Source organism: Magnolia sinica, chromosome 8 (genome assembly GCF_029962835.1).
Source record: "Magnolia sinica isolate HGM2019 chromosome 8, MsV1, whole genome shotgun sequence".
Classification (NCBI taxonomy): Eukaryota; Viridiplantae; Streptophyta; class Magnoliopsida; order Magnoliales; family Magnoliaceae; genus Magnolia; species Magnolia sinica.
In genome coordinates this window covers 6,819,412-6,837,636 of record NC_080580.1, presented here as the reverse complement: position 1 = coordinate 6,837,636, position 18,225 = coordinate 6,819,412, and the positions used below count along the sequence as shown (strand labels likewise).

The 18,225-nt window shown below is 38.1% G+C and overlaps 2 protein-coding genes across 2 annotated transcripts; both read right to left on the bottom strand.

Moving 5' to 3' along the window:
* Positions 1–6,324: 6,324 nt before the first annotated feature.
* LOC131253808 (membrane steroid-binding protein 2-like) lies at positions 6,325–13,508 on the bottom strand. Its single transcript, XM_058254945.1, has 3 exons — positions 13,497–13,508; positions 6,451–6,748; positions 6,325–6,389 (listed from the first exon to the last, which is right to left on the bottom strand). The coding sequence occupies exons 1-3, from the start codon at positions 13,506–13,508 to the stop codon at positions 6,325–6,327; spliced, it is 375 nt and encodes a 124-aa protein (XP_058110928.1).
* A 3,592-nt stretch (positions 13,509–17,100) lies between these two features.
* On the bottom strand, positions 17,101–17,977 carry LOC131253807 (uncharacterized). The gene is made up of 2 exons (XM_058254944.1): positions 17,672–17,977; positions 17,101–17,484 (listed from the first exon to the last, which is right to left on the bottom strand). The coding sequence occupies exons 1-2, from the start codon at positions 17,975–17,977 to the stop codon at positions 17,101–17,103; spliced, it is 690 nt and encodes a 229-aa protein (XP_058110927.1).
* Positions 17,978–18,225: the final 248 nt, after the last annotated feature.

Genomic DNA, 18,225 nt, shown 5'->3' with positions numbered 1-18,225 from the left:
TTTAGGTTAAGGTTAAGGTTTAGGTTTAGGTTTAGGTTATAAGATTTAGGTTTAGAGAATTGAAAATAGATTAATGTTTAGGTTTAGAAAATCGAGTTCGGGTTCGAGATCGGGTTTAGGTTTAGGTTAGGAAGTTGAGATTAGGATTAAGTGTAGGTTTAGGTTATAGATTTAGGTTTAGGTTAGGTTATAAGTTGAGGTTTAGGTTTAGGAAATCGGGTTCGGGTTCAGGATCGAGTTTAGGTTTAGGTTTTCAAGTTTAGGTTTAGGTTTAGGTTAGGGAGTTGAGATTAGGATTAGGTGTAGGTTTAGGTTTAGGGATTTGAGAATACATTTAGGTTTTGGGTTTAGGTTTAGGTTATAGGTTACGGGTTTAAGTTTAGGTTTAGGTTAAGGTTATAGGTTATAGGTTTAGGTTTAGGTTATGGTTTAGGTTTAGGGAATTGATAATAGGTTAATGTTTAGGTTTAGGAAATCGGGATCGGGTTTAGGTTTAGGTTAAGGAGTTGAGATTAGGATTAGATGTAGGTTTAGGTTTAAGGATTTGAGAATACACTTAGGTTATAGGTTTAGGTTTAGGTTTAGGTTATAGATTTAGGTTTAGGTTAGGTTATAGGTTAAGGTTTAGGGAATTGACAATAGGTTGAGGTTTAGGTTTAGGAAATCGGGTTCGGGTTCAGGATCAGGTTTAGGTTTGGGTTTTCAAGTTTAGGTTTAGGTTTAGATTAGGGAGTTGAGATTAGGATTAAGTGTAGGTTTAGGTTTAGGGATGTGAGAATACATTTAGGTTTTAGGTTTATGTTTAGGTTATAGGTTATAGGTTTAGGTTTAGGTTTCGGTTTAGGTTATAAGCTATAGGTTTAGGGAATTGAGAATAGGTTAAGGTTTAGGTTTAGGAAATCGGGTTCGGGTTCGAAATTGGATTTAGGTTTGGATTTTCAAGTTTAGGTTTAGGTTTAGGTTAGCGAGTTGAGATTAGGATTAGGTGTAGGTTTAAGTTTAGGGATTTGAGAATACATTTAGGTTTTCGGTTTAGGTTTAGGTTATAGGTTACAGGTTTAAGTTTAGGTTTAGGTTAAAGTTATAGGTTATAGGTTTAGGTTTAGATTTAGGTTATAAGATATAGGTTTAGGGAATTAAGAATAGGTTAGGTTTAGGTCTAGGTTTAGGTTTAGGGAATTGAGTTTAGGTTATAGGTTTAGGGAAAGGTTCGGTTTAGGTTATAGGTTTTGGGATTTGAGAATAGTTTTAGGTTATAAGTATATGTTTAGGTTGGGTTATAAGTTAAGGTTTAGGAATTTGAGTTTAGGTTATAGGATTAGGTTTAGTTTTAGTTTTAGGGATTTGAGTTTAGGTTATAGGTTTAGGTTTAGGTTCTAGGTTTAGGTTTGGGTTTTGGGATTTGGTTTTGATTATATGTTTTGATTTAAATTATAGATTATAGGTTTAGGTTTTAGGTTTTGGTTTTAGGTTTAGGTTTGGTTTAGGTTTTAGGTTTTGATTTAGGTTATAGGTTAACGGTTTAGGTTATAGGTTTTTGGATTTGAGAATGGGTTCGGGTTTAGGCTATAGGTTTTGGCTTTGGTTTAGGTTACAGGTTTTGGTTTTGGTTATAGGTTATAGGTTTAGGTTTAGGTTTAGATTATGGGTTATAGGATTTGAGAATGCATTTGGGTTTAGGATATAGGTTTTGGTTTTGGTTTTGGTTATATGTTTTGATTTAGGTTTAGGTTATAGGTTTAGGTTTTAGGTTAAGGTTATAGGTTTAGGTTAAGGTTATAGGCATAGGTTAAGGTTTAGGTTTAGGTTTAGGTTATAAAATATAGGTTTAGGGAATTGAGAATAGGTTAAGGTTAAGGTTTAGGTTCGGGTTCGAGATTGGGTTTATGTTTGGGTTTTCAAGTTTAGGTATAGGTTTAGGTTAGGGAGTTAAGATTAGGATTAAGTGTAGGTTTAGGTTTAGGTTTTAAGTTAAGGTTTAGGTTTAGGTAAGGTTGAGATTTAGGTTATAGGTTAAGGTTTTAGGTCATAGGTTTTGGTTTAGGTTAAGGGTATGGTCCCTGCAAAGCAAATACAGATATAAAGACGGCCATCCGACACAAATGCCAGGCCCCTCCAATGCTGTCCATAAAAAATGGACAGCTTCATCATGGTTATAATAGCGGTTCCCTCTTTCCAGGGAACCCCGCTCTTCCGAATAGCTCCGACGCACATCCGGGTCTGCTCCATTAATTTCGATCAAATACATAAACACGGCCTGTCCAAATGGCCAGGCCCCTCCAATGCTGTCCATAGGAAATGGACAGCTTCATCATGGTCATAACAGCGGTGCCCATCTTTCAGGGACCCCCGCTCAACATCCGAATAGCTCCGACGCACATCTGGGTCTACTCCATCAATTTCGAGTAAATACATAAATATGGCCTGTCCAAATGGCCAAGCCACTCCAATGTTGTCCATAGGAAATGGACAGCTTCATCATGGTCATAACAGCAATTCTCACCTTTCACGGACCCCCGCTCAACATCCGGATAGCTCCGACGCACATCCGGGTCTGCTTATTTAAATAAAATGGATTATCAAGATCATTTAAATAAAATCAGGTCCAATCAATAATCTGACCTGGAGGATTCTGTTAGCATTGTTGACGGCACCTCGAATCTTGTTTTAGGGCCTAGAAAGTCAAAATTAGATACAAAAATTAGAAAAACCAAAGAAATTTAAGAAAGATAGTCAAAGTCCATGTGAATGAGCACAAGTATGCACCTACATATGAATTCTGAAAAGCTATTGCATATCACAAAAAATAATAATAACAATAATAATTAATAAATAAATAAATAAATAATAAAAAATCCTTGCGTTTGGTTATTCAACAAAATGGGTTAGAATGAATTCATTTACCTAATTCATGGAAACCGTGCATTTGGATATTCAACAAAATTGAATTGTAATAATTCAATTTGGTTCAATAAACTCAGATTTCTAAGAAGGATTTAATGGTTTTAAATCCATGGTTTTCTGGAAAAGGTCCATTTCCTGAACGTCAAATTCAACGGGGAAAGTAACATGGTTAATATTACTTTTCACAGGGCAAAGTTTCAATTATGTCTCTTCTTTACCTTCCATTTTTTTCTTAACAAGAAAATCCATATTTACTAATATTTCCATTTTTCTATTTTTCAAAAGAATGAGTTCGGACTTCGAAAGCGTCAGCTCCAGCACTCGTACTTTCAGCCCAAACCCTAACCAAGGACTCCAAAATTACCAAGTACTCATAAACATTCATTGCAAGCATTTTCTGTCCATGTGCATGACGACCATATTGTTAAAATCAATCCTCTTATTTTCATTTACAGAAACTAGTGGATGACAAATTATGTGTAACTTACAGAGACGGTTCAGCCACTTGTGCAATTAGGGAAGGTTCAAAAGGGCCAGATTTTCACTTTGCAAACCTTGAAAATAGAAGGCAAAAATGCATGATTTCAACTTTGAAAGCAATCTCGATCGCCTGCAAAAATGCAATTTGTGTTCTAATTTGACCATTCATCAGATAGCAAAAATGCAAAAATGATTCCCACCATCAGATAGTACACATGCCAAAGATCTGACCATTCATCAAGTAGTGTAAACTGTGAAAATGCCTAAAGCAGTTATCGGGGAAAAAAAAAAAAAAACCATCTAATATTGTAGCATAATTGCAATGAATTACCTCTAATGTCCTCAATAGCTGTCTTTAAAGAAACAGAGAGAAGCATCATCAATGACAAATATGAAACAAAATCCTTCAAAGTACAATTTTATGAATTATTTAGATGAGGAGAATCCAGATAAGCAGGTTCCATGTAGAGTGATTCCATTGTTCTCTGTTTATGTCTGCGACCTTAAACCACACATGAGAAAATCAATGGTGCTTTCTCACAATGTTTTCATGCAATTTCCATAGAAACTTACCTGATCAATGTCCTCACAAACAACAAGTTCCTCATGACCAAATGGATACCTATGAGGCACAAACCATCTATTAGCTACAGCCATGAACACACCATCTATCAGCTATAGCAGGAACTTAGTTGAGTAATTCCAAGCCAAAAAATGCAGGAAAAAGGTCACTTGAAAAGTTTACAATGAACCAAAACTCGAATAAAGCTTTCGACAGTGATCTCGTGTAAGCATCAGTTGTGGTCCACTACTGAGTGGATCAGACTGATTTTCAAGATGAGGATTACTCATTTGCAGCATGTTGGCAACTAGACAACTAGCTAGGTGGAGTTGGTTATTAGTTACCAATACATGTTACTGTTACACAAAAGTTACATAACAGAGGAATACTACTTGCAGCCACAAGACATGAATGCCCACATGTGCCATCTTTGAACAGATGTATTTGCCATCAATCTGTCTCCATGCAGTGTGTAAAGTGCAGCAGTATGTAATTGTTAAGAGTGCCAGTGCCTGACATACTGTTCTTCATAGATTGTCATCTATCTAATGGTTACAGAAAGGGCCAAAGAATACAAATTTGGAAGAAATAAAGTATGTACCTGATTGGAAAATAATGAATTCGAGACTATGACAGGAAACTTCTCAGAATTCAGTAAGCATGTAGTTGTTAGTCTCATGTCCACCACTTGACCTTCAAAAGAAATTAGGCATGTTGAAAGTTCATAAACCATACATGAGATGCAAATTCTATACATTGTTTTGTTTCTTTCTAAAATTCTGAGGAATAGGATGCAACCACTTGTAACAATAGTGGAGTTCTAAAATTCTGAGGAATAGATGCATGTCCATTGAAATGGTTGTTGCTATCTGCTCCAATACCAAATCAGTGGAATAGGATTGCAAATGATAAAATGAGATGAAAACAATTATTACAAATTAAACCTGAAATTCCTCGCAAGCAAGCATACACAATCACACTTAGAATACCAATCTGGAAATTGTCATGGGTAACTGCTCTAAGAGTTGTACTAATCTGGAAATTGTCATGGGTTACTGCTTTAAGAGTCACCAGATTGTGTCACGTGAGCTTGTGATATATCTGAAAATTGCCTATTGCCTGTAATCAATGGATGATACATCACTTATAATTTTGTTTCACCGATTGCTCTAATAGATCAACATCTGAATCTTAAACTTGAAAACCTTTATGACCTTATTTTACAATTAATCCAATGCATATATACCAAAAAAAAAAGTCAATCCCGTTTTGTAAAATCAACCTAAACCTCTGGATTAGTAGAAAGGTTATCTTGCCTGCAACAAAACTAGAGAAGAAGTTCCCATGCAAAAGACCCTGATTATAACACAAGGCACAATATAACATATTTTCCTGAGGTGGCTGCTCATGAAGGTATTCTCTGTTTCTAGTCTTCTTACAATCAAATCTTTTTCTTGAAAAAAAAAAAAAAAACACAAACCAGATCTACAATCAACAATTAAAACCCTAACATTTCGACCAAATCAAAGCTATGAAAGTATAAAAAAAAAAAAAAAAAAAAAAGCATGATTAAGCCATAAACATCCCAAGATCTGAGCCAAGGTTAGGGCAAAAACACCCCCACTACAGTTGAGGCATCTCCGATTTGAGGCAGTTTCATAAGACCTAGTACAGGAGATGCCTATATTCTTAGATTGAAAATTTCAAACTGCCCAACTAAAAAAAATCAAAATAATTAATATTAAATGCTCAACTATACACAGGCGTTTAAAATCTAATGAAAAGACATCTAGTAGATTTAACCAGATCATCGAAATTGTGGGTCTCATAACTCATTATGAGTGGAGCATCTCAAAAATCACACTGATCAAGCAATCCTTACTATCTGATTGATGGCTATCAAGTAGATGGTCAAAAGTAAATAGTGAGTGGTCCAAATTTGAAGGTGTTAGAAATGGGAAAAAAATAAAATTACATCATCATCACAGCTGAATATCGAGTGTGCGTGTGGCATGAGAGTGTGGGGTTGTGTGCGTGTGTAAAAAATTAAAAAAAAAAAAAGAAAAAAAGAATCCCATATAGGCTGATTAGGGATTTCGAATCCCAAATCCAGCAATTAGGGTTTTCTGATTCGAATCCCCAAATCAGAAATTAGGGATTTCAAATCCCAAATCCAGTAATTAGGGCTTTCTGATTTGAATCCCCAAATCAGAAATTAGGGATTTCGAATCCCAGGTCCCATATTGGGGATTCCAGTCATATACCCCATAATCCAGTTGAAATTAGGAATTTTTTTTTTTTGGATTCGAATCAGTCAATTAGGGATTTTGAATTCGAACCCCAAATCCAGTTGCCAGATTGGGGATTTCAATCTGGAATCAGATTGGGGATTCCATTTTAATCCTCTGCTTGAGCATCAGTATAACATTTTCAATGCAAATCCCTAATCAGGTATTTTAAATTGCAGAAAGCAACAGCAAGAAGGGAAAAGGTTTACATCATACCTGAGAATCGAAGATTCACAAGCAACGGAAGGCCCTTGATCGCCATCAGCAGTGGCTTCTTAGGGTTCGATCCGTCGTACACCTTCAGCTCCTCCTCCGTGATCTCCCTGAACTGGACCGGAGGCGGCAGAGGCTCCATCTTCTCCTCGTAATCCCTCGACCTCTGCGAAGGAGGTGGAGAATCGAAGAAGTTGGAGATGGCATAGTAGAAGGCCATCGCTAGGGCTAGGACCATGAAGAAGGTAGTCGGGGAGAGGCCTGTGTAAGCTGTGATGGAATCTTTCAGGATGGCCCACAGCTGATCGACGGTTGAGACGAGTAGCCATGGCCGGATTTCAGAGAGAGAGAGAGAGAGATTTCGGGCGCGAGAGAGGGTTTGGGTTTTGGGAGGGGCGGGCGCGCGAGAGGGATTTGGGGTTGCTGGAGATGGGCGCGCGCGGGAGTGGGTTTTGGGGTGGAACGGATTAGCTACTCCCCCTGTGGTCTGTGGGCCCCACCATGATGTATGTGTTTCATCCAAACCGTTCATCCATTTTTAAAGATCATTTTAGGCCTTCATTCTAAAAATAAGAGGGATATAAATCTTAGGTGGACCACACCATAGGAAAACAATAATGATTGGATATCCATCATTTAAATCCTCCTATGGCCCACTGTACTGTTTATCTGACATCCATTCTGTTGATTAGGTCATAAAGGCCGAGATGAAGGGAGAAAACAAACATCAGCTTGATCCAGTACTTTTACGGCTCCCAAAAAGTTTTTAATGGTCGACATTCATTTAACACTTTTTCCTGTAATGTGGTCCACTTGAGATTGGGATATAACTCATTTTTTTGTAATATTATAAAATGATCTATAAAAATAGATGGACGGCATGGATGAAACACAAACATCATGGTAGGGCCCACAGACCACTGAACACAAAAGTTGAGAGGGGTTACCCTCCATTAAAACATTCATAATTATTTTTTGGGCACACATATATGTGGTTCACAAATCTAGCCCATCCATTATATGTGTGCCACTTGGATGAGGGGTCATACCAAGTTTCAGACGCATCCAAATTTTAGGTGGGGCCCCACTAAGTGCTTTTATATGTTTTAGGCATGTCTACATGTGATTTTAGATGGTATGGCCCAGCAGAGTTCTGTATATGGCTGATTTTTAGGATATCCTATAATTTAAAGGGGACCCATCAAATGCACGGTGTTGATTTTTGACACACGTCATGGTGGGGCCCACATAGCTCAACCTTATGGGAGTTCCCATGAGCTCGACGAATAGAACATTTTCCATATATATATAAAAACTTATGATGTATTTGTTATATTCACACCGTCCATCCATTTTGAGATATCATTTTAAGTCACGAGCCAAAGAATGAGACAGATAAAAATCTGTAGTGGACCCCACCACAAAAAACAACGGGAAGGTGATTCCCACCGTTGAAACTATCCTAAGGCATATCGTAATGTTTATTTGAAATCCAACTGGTTCAAAAGTAAAAATAAAAATAAAAAATGGTCATGGGGCCATACATCATGGTGGGGCCCACACAGCACCAACCACCAACCATTGGATGGTGTAGGGGGAGTAGCCAATCTGTTCCCCTTATTTGTGGTGTGGTCCATTTAATCTTTGAATATGATTCATTTTTTAAATAATTCTGTAAAATGATCTCGAAAAATGGATGAACGGTGTGTGTTGATCCCAAATTTTCGGTAAATCCAAAACTCAAGTGGACTATGCCACACAAAACAGTGTGGAATAATGATTTCAACCTTGAACGTTGGATCTGCCCCGTCAATCAGATGCACCATTCCATGGTAGGCCACAAGCTTAAAAATAAAGTCAATCCATGACTTAGGTGGGCCACACTACATACTATAGTTGAGAGGGTTACCCTCCCATTAAAACATTAACAATCATTTATTGGGCCCACCTGGATGTGGTTCATAGATCCAGCCTATTCATTATGTGTGTCCCACTTGGATGAGGAGTCAAACCAAGTTTCATACACATCCAAAACTCATGTGGGCCCCACCAAATGCTTTTGTATGTTTTAAGGATGTTTTCACATAGTTTTAGATGCTATGGCCCACCTGAGTTTCATATATGATTGATTTTTGGACTTAAAGGGGACACATCAAATGCATGGTGTTGATGTTCTACACACATCATGGTGGGGCACACACAGATTAAACTCATGGGAAGTTCCCCCGAGGTGACCTTATAGTACTATTTTACTATTTTAGGTAACTCTTTCATGGGTGTTACTCTAACCGTGTAGGGCCCACGTTGATATGTTTTATGTAATTGAACCGTCCTTATATTTTTTCCATCATATTTTAGGATGTGATTTCAAATCATAAGAACTCAATAATCTCAAGTGGGTCATACCAATCAAAACAATGATAAATAACTATTAAAAACCTTTTGAAGGCCACAAAAGTTTTGGATCAATTTGATCTTTATAATTTACCTTCATCTAGATCTTCTTTACATTATTAACAAGTTGGATTGCAAATAAACATTACTAAAACCTTACGATGGGCTCTTTATAATTTTTAATGGCGAGGTACTATATTCTCATTCTTTCCAGTGATGTGGTCCACTTAATGTTTAAATCTACATAATTTTTTATAGCCGGCCTAAAAATGGGTTGGAGAAACATAGGGCGGCAAGGATATACAACACATCATCAAAATCTCACTTTTGTTATCTAACTTTACAATTTTTCTTGTCAAAATACAAAATCTAGTTTTCTTTTTTAAAAATATATTTTTTTACAATTTGTCAATTTTTTCACAATTCTGTTTAATTTTTTAAATTTTCTTTTTCAAAATATCATTTTTAAATCTCACTTTTGTTACATAACTTTTCAATTTTTCTTGTCAAAATACAAAATCTAGTTTTCATTTTTAAAAATATATTTTTTACAATTTGTCAATTTTTTCACAATTTTGTTTAATTTTTTCAATTTTCTTTTTCAAAATATCATTTTTAAATCTCACTTTTATTATATAACTTTTCAATTTTTCTTGTTAAAATACAAAATCTAGTTTTCTTTTTAAAAATATATTTTTTTTTTACAATTTGTCAATTTTTTCACAATTCTGTTTAATTTTTTAAATTTTCTTTTTCAAAATATCATTTTTTAAATCTCACTTTTGTTATATAACTTTTCAATTTTCTTCTCAAAATACAAAATCTAGTTTTCTTTTTTAAAATATTTTTTTTTTACAATTTGTCAATTTTTTCACAAATTTGTTTAATTTTTTATATTTTCTTTTTCAAAATATCATTTTTTTATCAATTTTTTTTCAAAATTATCAATATTATTCAAAGTTCTTAATTTTTTTTTTTCAAAATCTAGATTTTTATAAAATCACAGTTTTTTTTTTTCAAAATCTAAATTTTTCTTAAACATTATTAATTATTTTTTTCGAAATTCATAATTTTTTGGTTCTTAATTATTTTTTCTAAGCTTAACTATTTTTTGTTTAATTTTTAGTTCTTAATTATTTTCTAAGCTTCTTAACTATTTTTTGTTTAATTTTTTCTTAATTATTTTCTAAGCTTCTTAACTATTTTTCTAAGCTTCTTAATTATTTTCCAAGCTTCTTAATTATTTTTGGTGCTTCTTAACTATTTTTGGTTCTTAATTATTTTCTAAGCTTCTTAACTATTTTTGGTTCTTAATTATTTTCTAAGCTTCTTAATTATTTTCTAAACTTCTTAACTATTTTTTGTTTAATTTTTTCTTAATTATTTTCTAAGCTTTTTAACTATTTTTTGTTTAATTTTTTGGTTCTTAATTATTTTCTAAGCTTCTTAACTATTTTTTGTTTAATTTTTTCTAAGCTTTTTAACTATTTTTGTTTAATTTTTTCTAAGCTTCTTAACTATTTTTTGTTAATTTTTTCACAATTTTGTTTAATTTTTAGGTTCTTAATTATTTTTTCTAAGTTTCTTAACTATTTTTTTTCGAAATTCATATATTTTTTTTCAAAATTCATTATTTTTTGGTTCTTAATTTTTTTTTTTTTAAAACATTGTTAATTATTTTTTCTAAGCTTCTTATTCAAAGTTCTTAATTTTTTTTTCAAAATCCTGATTTTTATAAAATCAGTTTTTTTATTTATTTTAACATTGTTAATTATTTTTTCTAAGCTTTTTAAATATTTTTTTTTAGAAATTCATAATTTTTTCTAACCTTCTCAACTTCTTTTTTTTTTGAAATTCATTATTTTTTTTTTCTAAGCTTCTCAATTATATTTTTTTGAGCATTAGAGACGGTTAAGGACCGTCTCTAATAGGGACGGTCCTGAACAGTCCCTAATAGAGACGGTCATTGACAGTCCCTAATAAAGACGGTCATTGACAGTCTCTGATAAAGACGGTCCTTGACAGTCTCTAATAGAGACGGACTTTACCAGGGCTATAAGACGGCTAAGGACCGTCTCTATTAGAGACGGTCTTTGACCGTCTCATATTATAAGTAAAAGACGGCCAATGACCGTCTCTAATGCAGACGGCCAGTGACCGTCTCAGATGACTGCATATAAGACGGACTTCGACCGTCTTAAATGATTTGTAGACGTTCAACATTTTAAGACAACATTAGAGACGGTCAAGAGCCGTCTAAAATTTTAGAGACGGTTTACGGCCGTCTCTAAACCGTCTTTAAACCAAAGAATTTTAGAGACGGTCCATAACCGTCTCAAAATCCGTCATTTTTTTTCATTTTTCACGTAGTGACAGAAAACAGTGGGGAGAGTGATGCCTACCGTTGAAACCTTTCTAAAGCCCACCATAATGCTTATTGGAAATCCAACCTGATCACAAGTTAACAAAGGCACGAAGGAAGGGAAAACATAGATATCAGACTGATCGAAAGCTTTTGTAGCCTTTAGAAGTCTTTAATGGTGGACGTCACTCTCCCCATCGTTTTCTGTGGTGGGTCCACTGGAGCTTTGGATTTGACTCATTCTTTGATTTTTGTCCTAAAATGATCTCTCCAGATGGACGAACAGTGGGAATACAAAACATACATCATGGTGGAGCCCACAGAACTTGGTGACGTCACTTCAGTAGCAAGTCTAGCTACTCAACCTGTCAGTAGCTAATCCTCAGCATGTGTATTGTTTGGCCAATATTCAATCTTGAGTGCTGCGTGTATGTACGTATCAGATGTGCTAGACCTAAATACAACTTGAATTAAACTGAATATTCGATCGTGGGTGCTGCGTGTGTGTACGTATCAGGTGTGTTAGAGCTAAATACAACTTGAATTAAATTGAATATCTTGCTACCACAGGTGCCAAAGTCGATAGATTAAGACCAGGTTTAAGAAAATCAGCCAACATCTTACTGCCAGAGGTGCCAAAGTAGACATATTAAGACTGGGTCTAAGAAGATCTGCCATTTTCCTAATTAATGATTACAAGGAATCAAGAAATTGGAAAAGGAAGGATTAGTCCTTTACATGAAATCTTTTTTCCCTGAAAGCAAGAACTTTCCATTACGTTGGTGATAAATTGTATTATTTAACAACAATATAATATACTCAAAAGTAAGATATAAAATCAAGAGTCGATTTTCTTGATCTAAAATGTGATACAATTTGAAAGGAAATAAAAAATGGAGAAAAAAAATATTGCCAACGACTGCTCAAGTGAACAAAGTAGCTGTTGATTATTGACGGTCAATTGGACTTTGGCGGTCAGAAGAATGTTGTGGCCAAATGAAATTACTAAGTGAGAATTTAGGGATTCGATATCCGACAAAGAGATCGTAGATGAAGTGCTAAATTAATACAAACTTGCTGTAGTGATCATGCGCTACACAAAAATGATCAGAAACAAAACTAGACTAAAACTATGCTACTCCATTCAAACATAATGTAGCATTGTGCTGCACAAAAGTGGAGAGGCTACATTAGGATAAGAGTCCATGAGAACAATCTATATATATATATATATATGGCTTTTATAGATTTGAATAGGCAGTGGCTTTGAGTATAATTCCCTTAGCATATGGGATTAATTGCCAATCAACTAGTAACATTGGCCTACTATATATGATTCTAATTCGGAATCAAGTTTCACAACCCTTGCAAAGTTAGACATATATGTGCAATCATGATCAATTGTATTTCTAATTCAAAACGGCTTCTATTTCCCTTCATATAGCCAATTTTCATTCAGATGTATGAAACTAATCATATTGTTGTTGATGTCTTAAATATGTAAGCAATAGGGTCTACCAATGTTATCGATAAACCACTCCATGGAATCGAGCAGAGGTTGATGCCATCGACAGGTGGTCGATGCCATCGAAAAAATCCATGTTGGTTGCTGAAACATCTTGGTGTTGCTACTAGATGTCATCGAAGGTGTTTGATATCGTTAACACATCGTCGATGCCATCAAGGTCTCATCGAGCGCGCATACCGAATTGCATAAGTGTGGGTTTGTTTTCTATTTCAATTATGATACTTTATATATCATGTGTAATCATGATTTTGTAGTAGATGAGTTCTAAGGCTTTCTAATTCTTTCCTAAGGATTTTAAGGGTATAGGTAGGGCTTGTGAAGTGGATTTGAAGCTTGTTCGAATCGGTAATACCCTCTCTTGAAATTTTTGCTTTCATAATACATATATACTTGTCGCTTTGTGTTATTGTTTTTTTCACAAGAGTTTTTCCAAGTAAAATTCAGATTGTTTATGTTTGGACTTTGTTATATGATTGCATATACTCTACTTGATTTATCTTTGTGTGCTTCCGTGGTTTCCCAACATGCGGCATTCGTGTGGATGGTTGGGTGGGTTCTACACGTGTGGGCTTATCAAACCTCAATGCTTGAATCTCCCATAAAACGTATCAAAGTGTTTTGAAAGAGTCCTCGTACAAATACTTAAAAAGTCATTACTACATCCCAAACATAAAATATCCAACGGCCCACACAAAAGTCAATGCAATTTCCAAGGGCTACAATCGAGATTCAGGCATGTGGAGTCCCACGTACTCTTGCATTCACCTCCAACGCCATCACAGCACCTACAAATGATTCCAAGCGTGCCCAACACCTTCACGTACGCTGATGAGAAAGCAAAAGAAATCAAATGAGTCAATTTTGTACGGTTCCTATTAAAAAGAAGAGTGTCCATCACACTTCATCGTGTATGAGCGGCACCGCAGAGTTCATATGGTAAGGTGATCGGATCCGTCCATTGCTGACTGAGAGAGAGAGAGAGAGAGAGAGAGAGAGAGAGAGAGAGAGAGAGAGAGTACTAACTGTGTTTTTCTTGAACTGAGAGAGGCCGAGCATGTACAGAGGAGGGAATGTGAGCTTGGTAAAAAACCAAGAGCCAAAGAAAGAAGAAGAAATGGTTAGAGAAACCCATGTCTTTGTTTCAGAACGACTATCAAACATCTGCTTAAATGCTTTGTATGCATGCATGAGAAGTAAGTCGGACGAGTCTCATTACGATCAAACCGACTTGTATTTTCTACAACGTTTTCTACAATGGCTTTGACTTTTCTAGATAATGTTAGATTTCTTTTTCTTTTTTTTTTTTTTCTCAAAAAAGCAACTAATTCCATTCCATCAAAAAAGCTATACAAAGCTTTGCAAGCACAAAGAGGCCAAACCCCTCACAACAAAAAGGACGAGAGGGGACAGCAGCAGAGGGCGCAAGCGACCAGCTATCTACATGAAGAAACGAGAAGAAAAAAACAACCGAGCTAGGCGTGGGTTTTGATTGCACCTAATCCGACCCTATCCAACAAGATCATACCACGGATATCTTGTGGTAGGCTCCTGGCTTGGAGAAAAATCAAAGACTGTTGAAGGCGACTCCCTTCCCGAGCCATACCATCAGCCGGGCCATTGCCTTCTCTGAGAATGTGCACAAATGTAAAATCACCCAACCAGCGAAGGCGGTTGATCCTGGCTACCCAGGGATTCCAATTCCATGGGGATTTTGAGTGACTAGTGAGGGCGTTAATTAGCAATTTGGAATCCGACTCCACAATAACTCCGTCCAAAACCCTTTCCAAACAGAGCAACATCCCGTCATGAATAGCTCGAAGTTCCGCCATATTATTGGAACCAACCCCGTAGCCAGACGCGAAGCCGAACAGAAAAGAACCGCTTTCGTTCCTGCAAATGCCACCCTCGCCTGAGGGGCCCGGGTTAGCCCTCGCCGACCCATCAACGTTTAATTTTACCCAACCCAGGGTTGGTTGTCTCCACTTCACCAAAGAAGAAGTAGTACGAATGTGACCCGCAACCGAATTCCCAACTCGAAAGCCGTAATTCCAGCCAGCGTCATCCTTGAGATAAGCCCGATGGATCAAATTGGTCCACCATCTGATGCGATTTACAGATTTTCCAGGGGACATAGGGGAGCTGTCGAAGACTGCTTCATTTCTGGAGCACCATATCTCCCATAAAATCAGAATGAGTAGCAAGCATCTAAGCGATCTGTGAGCAGCACCAGGTGCCGAGGCATTTCTCCAGTGGGCCAACCTGCCTACAATGGAGCTATGGACCAGCGGCGGGACACCACTCATGGAGCCAAAAAAAAGACCAAAGGGCCTGTGCGTGATGACCAAAAAAGAAGGAGGTGGGAGATAGATTCCTGTTGGGGAGAAACAATCATACCTTGAGGACAACACCTGCAACTAGAGGCCAAGGCAATACCTTTCTGTTGAACTCTATTATCTACTGGGACCGCATTGTGGAGAGCTCTCCACATGAAGATGGAAAATTTTGGAGGGAGAATACAAAACCAGATCCACGAAGCCCACTGGACGGGTGGGGAGGGAGTGGGCAGCAACTTCCAAGCTGATCGAATGGAGAACCTTCCTGACGCTTCAGGAGGCTAAAAGCACTCTGGCGGATCGTCGGAAGTAGAAAAACCCCCATTGATTATGATATCTGAAAGGTATTGGGGGAGGATAGCGAAAACCCGCGAAGGAGGGAAGGGGCCGGCGTGACCCAGCACCTCACTCGCTTTCAGCTCAATGAGTTCCGCAGGGACAGGGTTGTTGATGAGATGTTGAATGGGCCCTTTACCCAACTAGTTGTCTGCCCAGAAGTTGAGTTCGCCATTACCCACCAACCATTGAATAGAATCTGAAAGAAATGGAAGAAGGGATCTCACTTTCTTCCAGAGAGGCGAAGGATTTGGAGCGGAGGTCCCGTGGACGTTGGTGTGTAGATCCCTGGCATACTTGTTGTTCATCAGTCTTGCCCTGGGGCTGGGAGCTTCATTATACTTGACTCCCCACGCTAATTTTAGGCAATGAGCAACCATGACTTCTTTCAGCCTACTGATACCTAGACCACCCTCCTCGATGGGTCTGGTAATCCGCTTCCAAGCTAGCCAATGTAGATTCTTGTTCCCGTGAGACTAGCCCCAAAAGATATTAGAGAAGCTTCTTTCCATCTTGTCGGTTACTTGGCGAGGGATGTGCATTGCTGACATGATGTGGATGGGAAGACTGCTCAGGACATGACAAATAAGCATAACTCTACCTGCTTGGGAGATCAGTCTTCCTGCCCAACCCAAAATTCTCTTGTCCACCTTATCTAACAGAAACCAGAAAGCCGCAGATTTGACTCTATCAATGCATAGCAGGGTGCCCAAATATATAACATCATCTCTGGCTTGCTGGAAACCGAGCGTACGCTCGGTTGATCTGATCCTTGTTGGAGAAAGGGCTTTCGAACATATAAATCTGCACTTTTGGTAGCTGATTCTTTGACCTGTGACAGCCTGGAATAAAGCCAAAAACTGGTTAAGTTGCAGGAGAGACACCCTTTTCCCATTGGTGAAGAGGAGAATGTCATCAGCAAATAGAAGATGGGACGGGCTGGGGCAGCCTCGACGGATGACAAACTGTTGGCACCCACTAACCGTGACCATGAGGTTTAGGTTGGTGGATAAAGACTCCATTGCAATGATGAAGAGCGCCGGCGAGAGGGGGTCCCCTTGGCGCAATCCCCTATGCGATTTGAAGAAGCCCGTGGGTTCCCTGTTGATAAAGATGAAGAACCAATTGTTCCCCCAGCAACTCTCCATCAGCTGAATCCATATCTGGCTAAACCCAAACTTGAGAAGCACGTGCTTCAAATAATTTCAGTTCACCCTGTCATAAGCTTTTTCGAGGTCTAGCTTGAGGATGAGGTTTCCTCCCCTAACTTTCCTGTTGATATCATGGATCATCTCCTGAGCTAGCACAATGTTCTCCGCGATCGATCTCCCTTGCACGAAGGCACCCTATTCTTGCGATATCATCTTAGGTAATAAGCAGCTCAATTGGTTAGCTAACACCTTTGTAAAAATTTTGTAAATGGCATTGCACAAGCTTATGGGACGAAAATCAGCAAAACATGCAGCTGCCGGGGACTTTGGGATAAGGCAGATGAGGTTAGAAGTGAAAGCTCTAGGAAACGTGATCCCGTTCATGAGGTCTCTTGCCGCTTTTAGAATATCTTCACCTATGATGTCCCAGCAGGAGGTATAGAATGCCGCCGAAAAGCCATCGGGACCAGCGGCCCCGTCGCTAGGCACGGAAAAGGTCGCCGCTTTGACCTCCTCCATGGATGGAGGGGCCAACAAGGAGTCATTATCTTAGCTGGTGATAACCTGGGGGATGGCTTGGAGAAAATCAGCGTTGAAGCTAATAGGTTCAGCTTGATAAAGATCTTGGAAGAAAGTAATCGCTTCAGCTTTAATCTCTTGGATAGAAGAGACTGTTTCACCAACCGAGTTTCTGATGGAGGAAATGGTGGACCTTCGGGCTCTTTCGTTCGCCACCGAGTGAAAATACTTGGTGTTTTTGTCCCCCTCCAAAAGCCAGGAGTTCCTGAATTTTTGTTTCCAGAAAGCCTCCTCCATGATCTGCAGATGATGGAGATTTTTTTGGGCTTCAATGTACTGGCGCGAGAGCTCCTCAGAATAGCCAGATTGCAAACGAGAGTCGATTCCTTCCAGCTCTTCTTCAGCTATCTGGATCTGTTGGAAGATATTGCCAAACATTTCCTTGTTCCACATCTTTAAGAGTTGTTTTGTTTTTTTCAGTTTGAGCTAGACATTAATCATCGATTGAGGGGAGCAATCGCCCCTCCAAGCCTTTTGAATTAATAAGTTGAAAAAATGAATCATGCATGGACCACATTCTAAGAAATTTAAAGGGCCTAACCTTTGGAGGATCCTTGGTAAGGAAGACGAGACACAGCGGAGAATGATTTGAGTTAATACGAGGAAGGTGTTCGACACGAAACAGCTGGAACTCGAACACCCAAGAGGAGTTAAGAAGCACTTTGTCCAACCTAGCCCAAACACGAGCATTTCCTTGTTTGTAATTGCACCAAGTGAACCGATTTCCGACAAACCCTGCATCAATAAGGCCCGAGTTGTGAATCATCTCAGCGAACTCCTGCATGCTTGATTTATCAACCCCCCGGCTCCCCCGTCTCTCCCGAATCTGGAGGGGCAGCCCATTCATGACGACCGTAGTTGCTCCTCAAATCCCCTGTTACCTGTCTACAATACACCATGTCTTCCAAAGCACCCAGTCCGTCTGTCCGATCATTGCAAAGAGGGTCTCCAAGAAGAGGATTATGAATCAAATGCTGACGATTAGAGGTGTCCTATCCCCCTTCACCAGCTGAAGCACTCCCCTTAAGCGACACTCCGGGAACATCATTAGGAGAAACCCTTATTGGGACCAAAACCCCGTCACAGAGGCCAGCC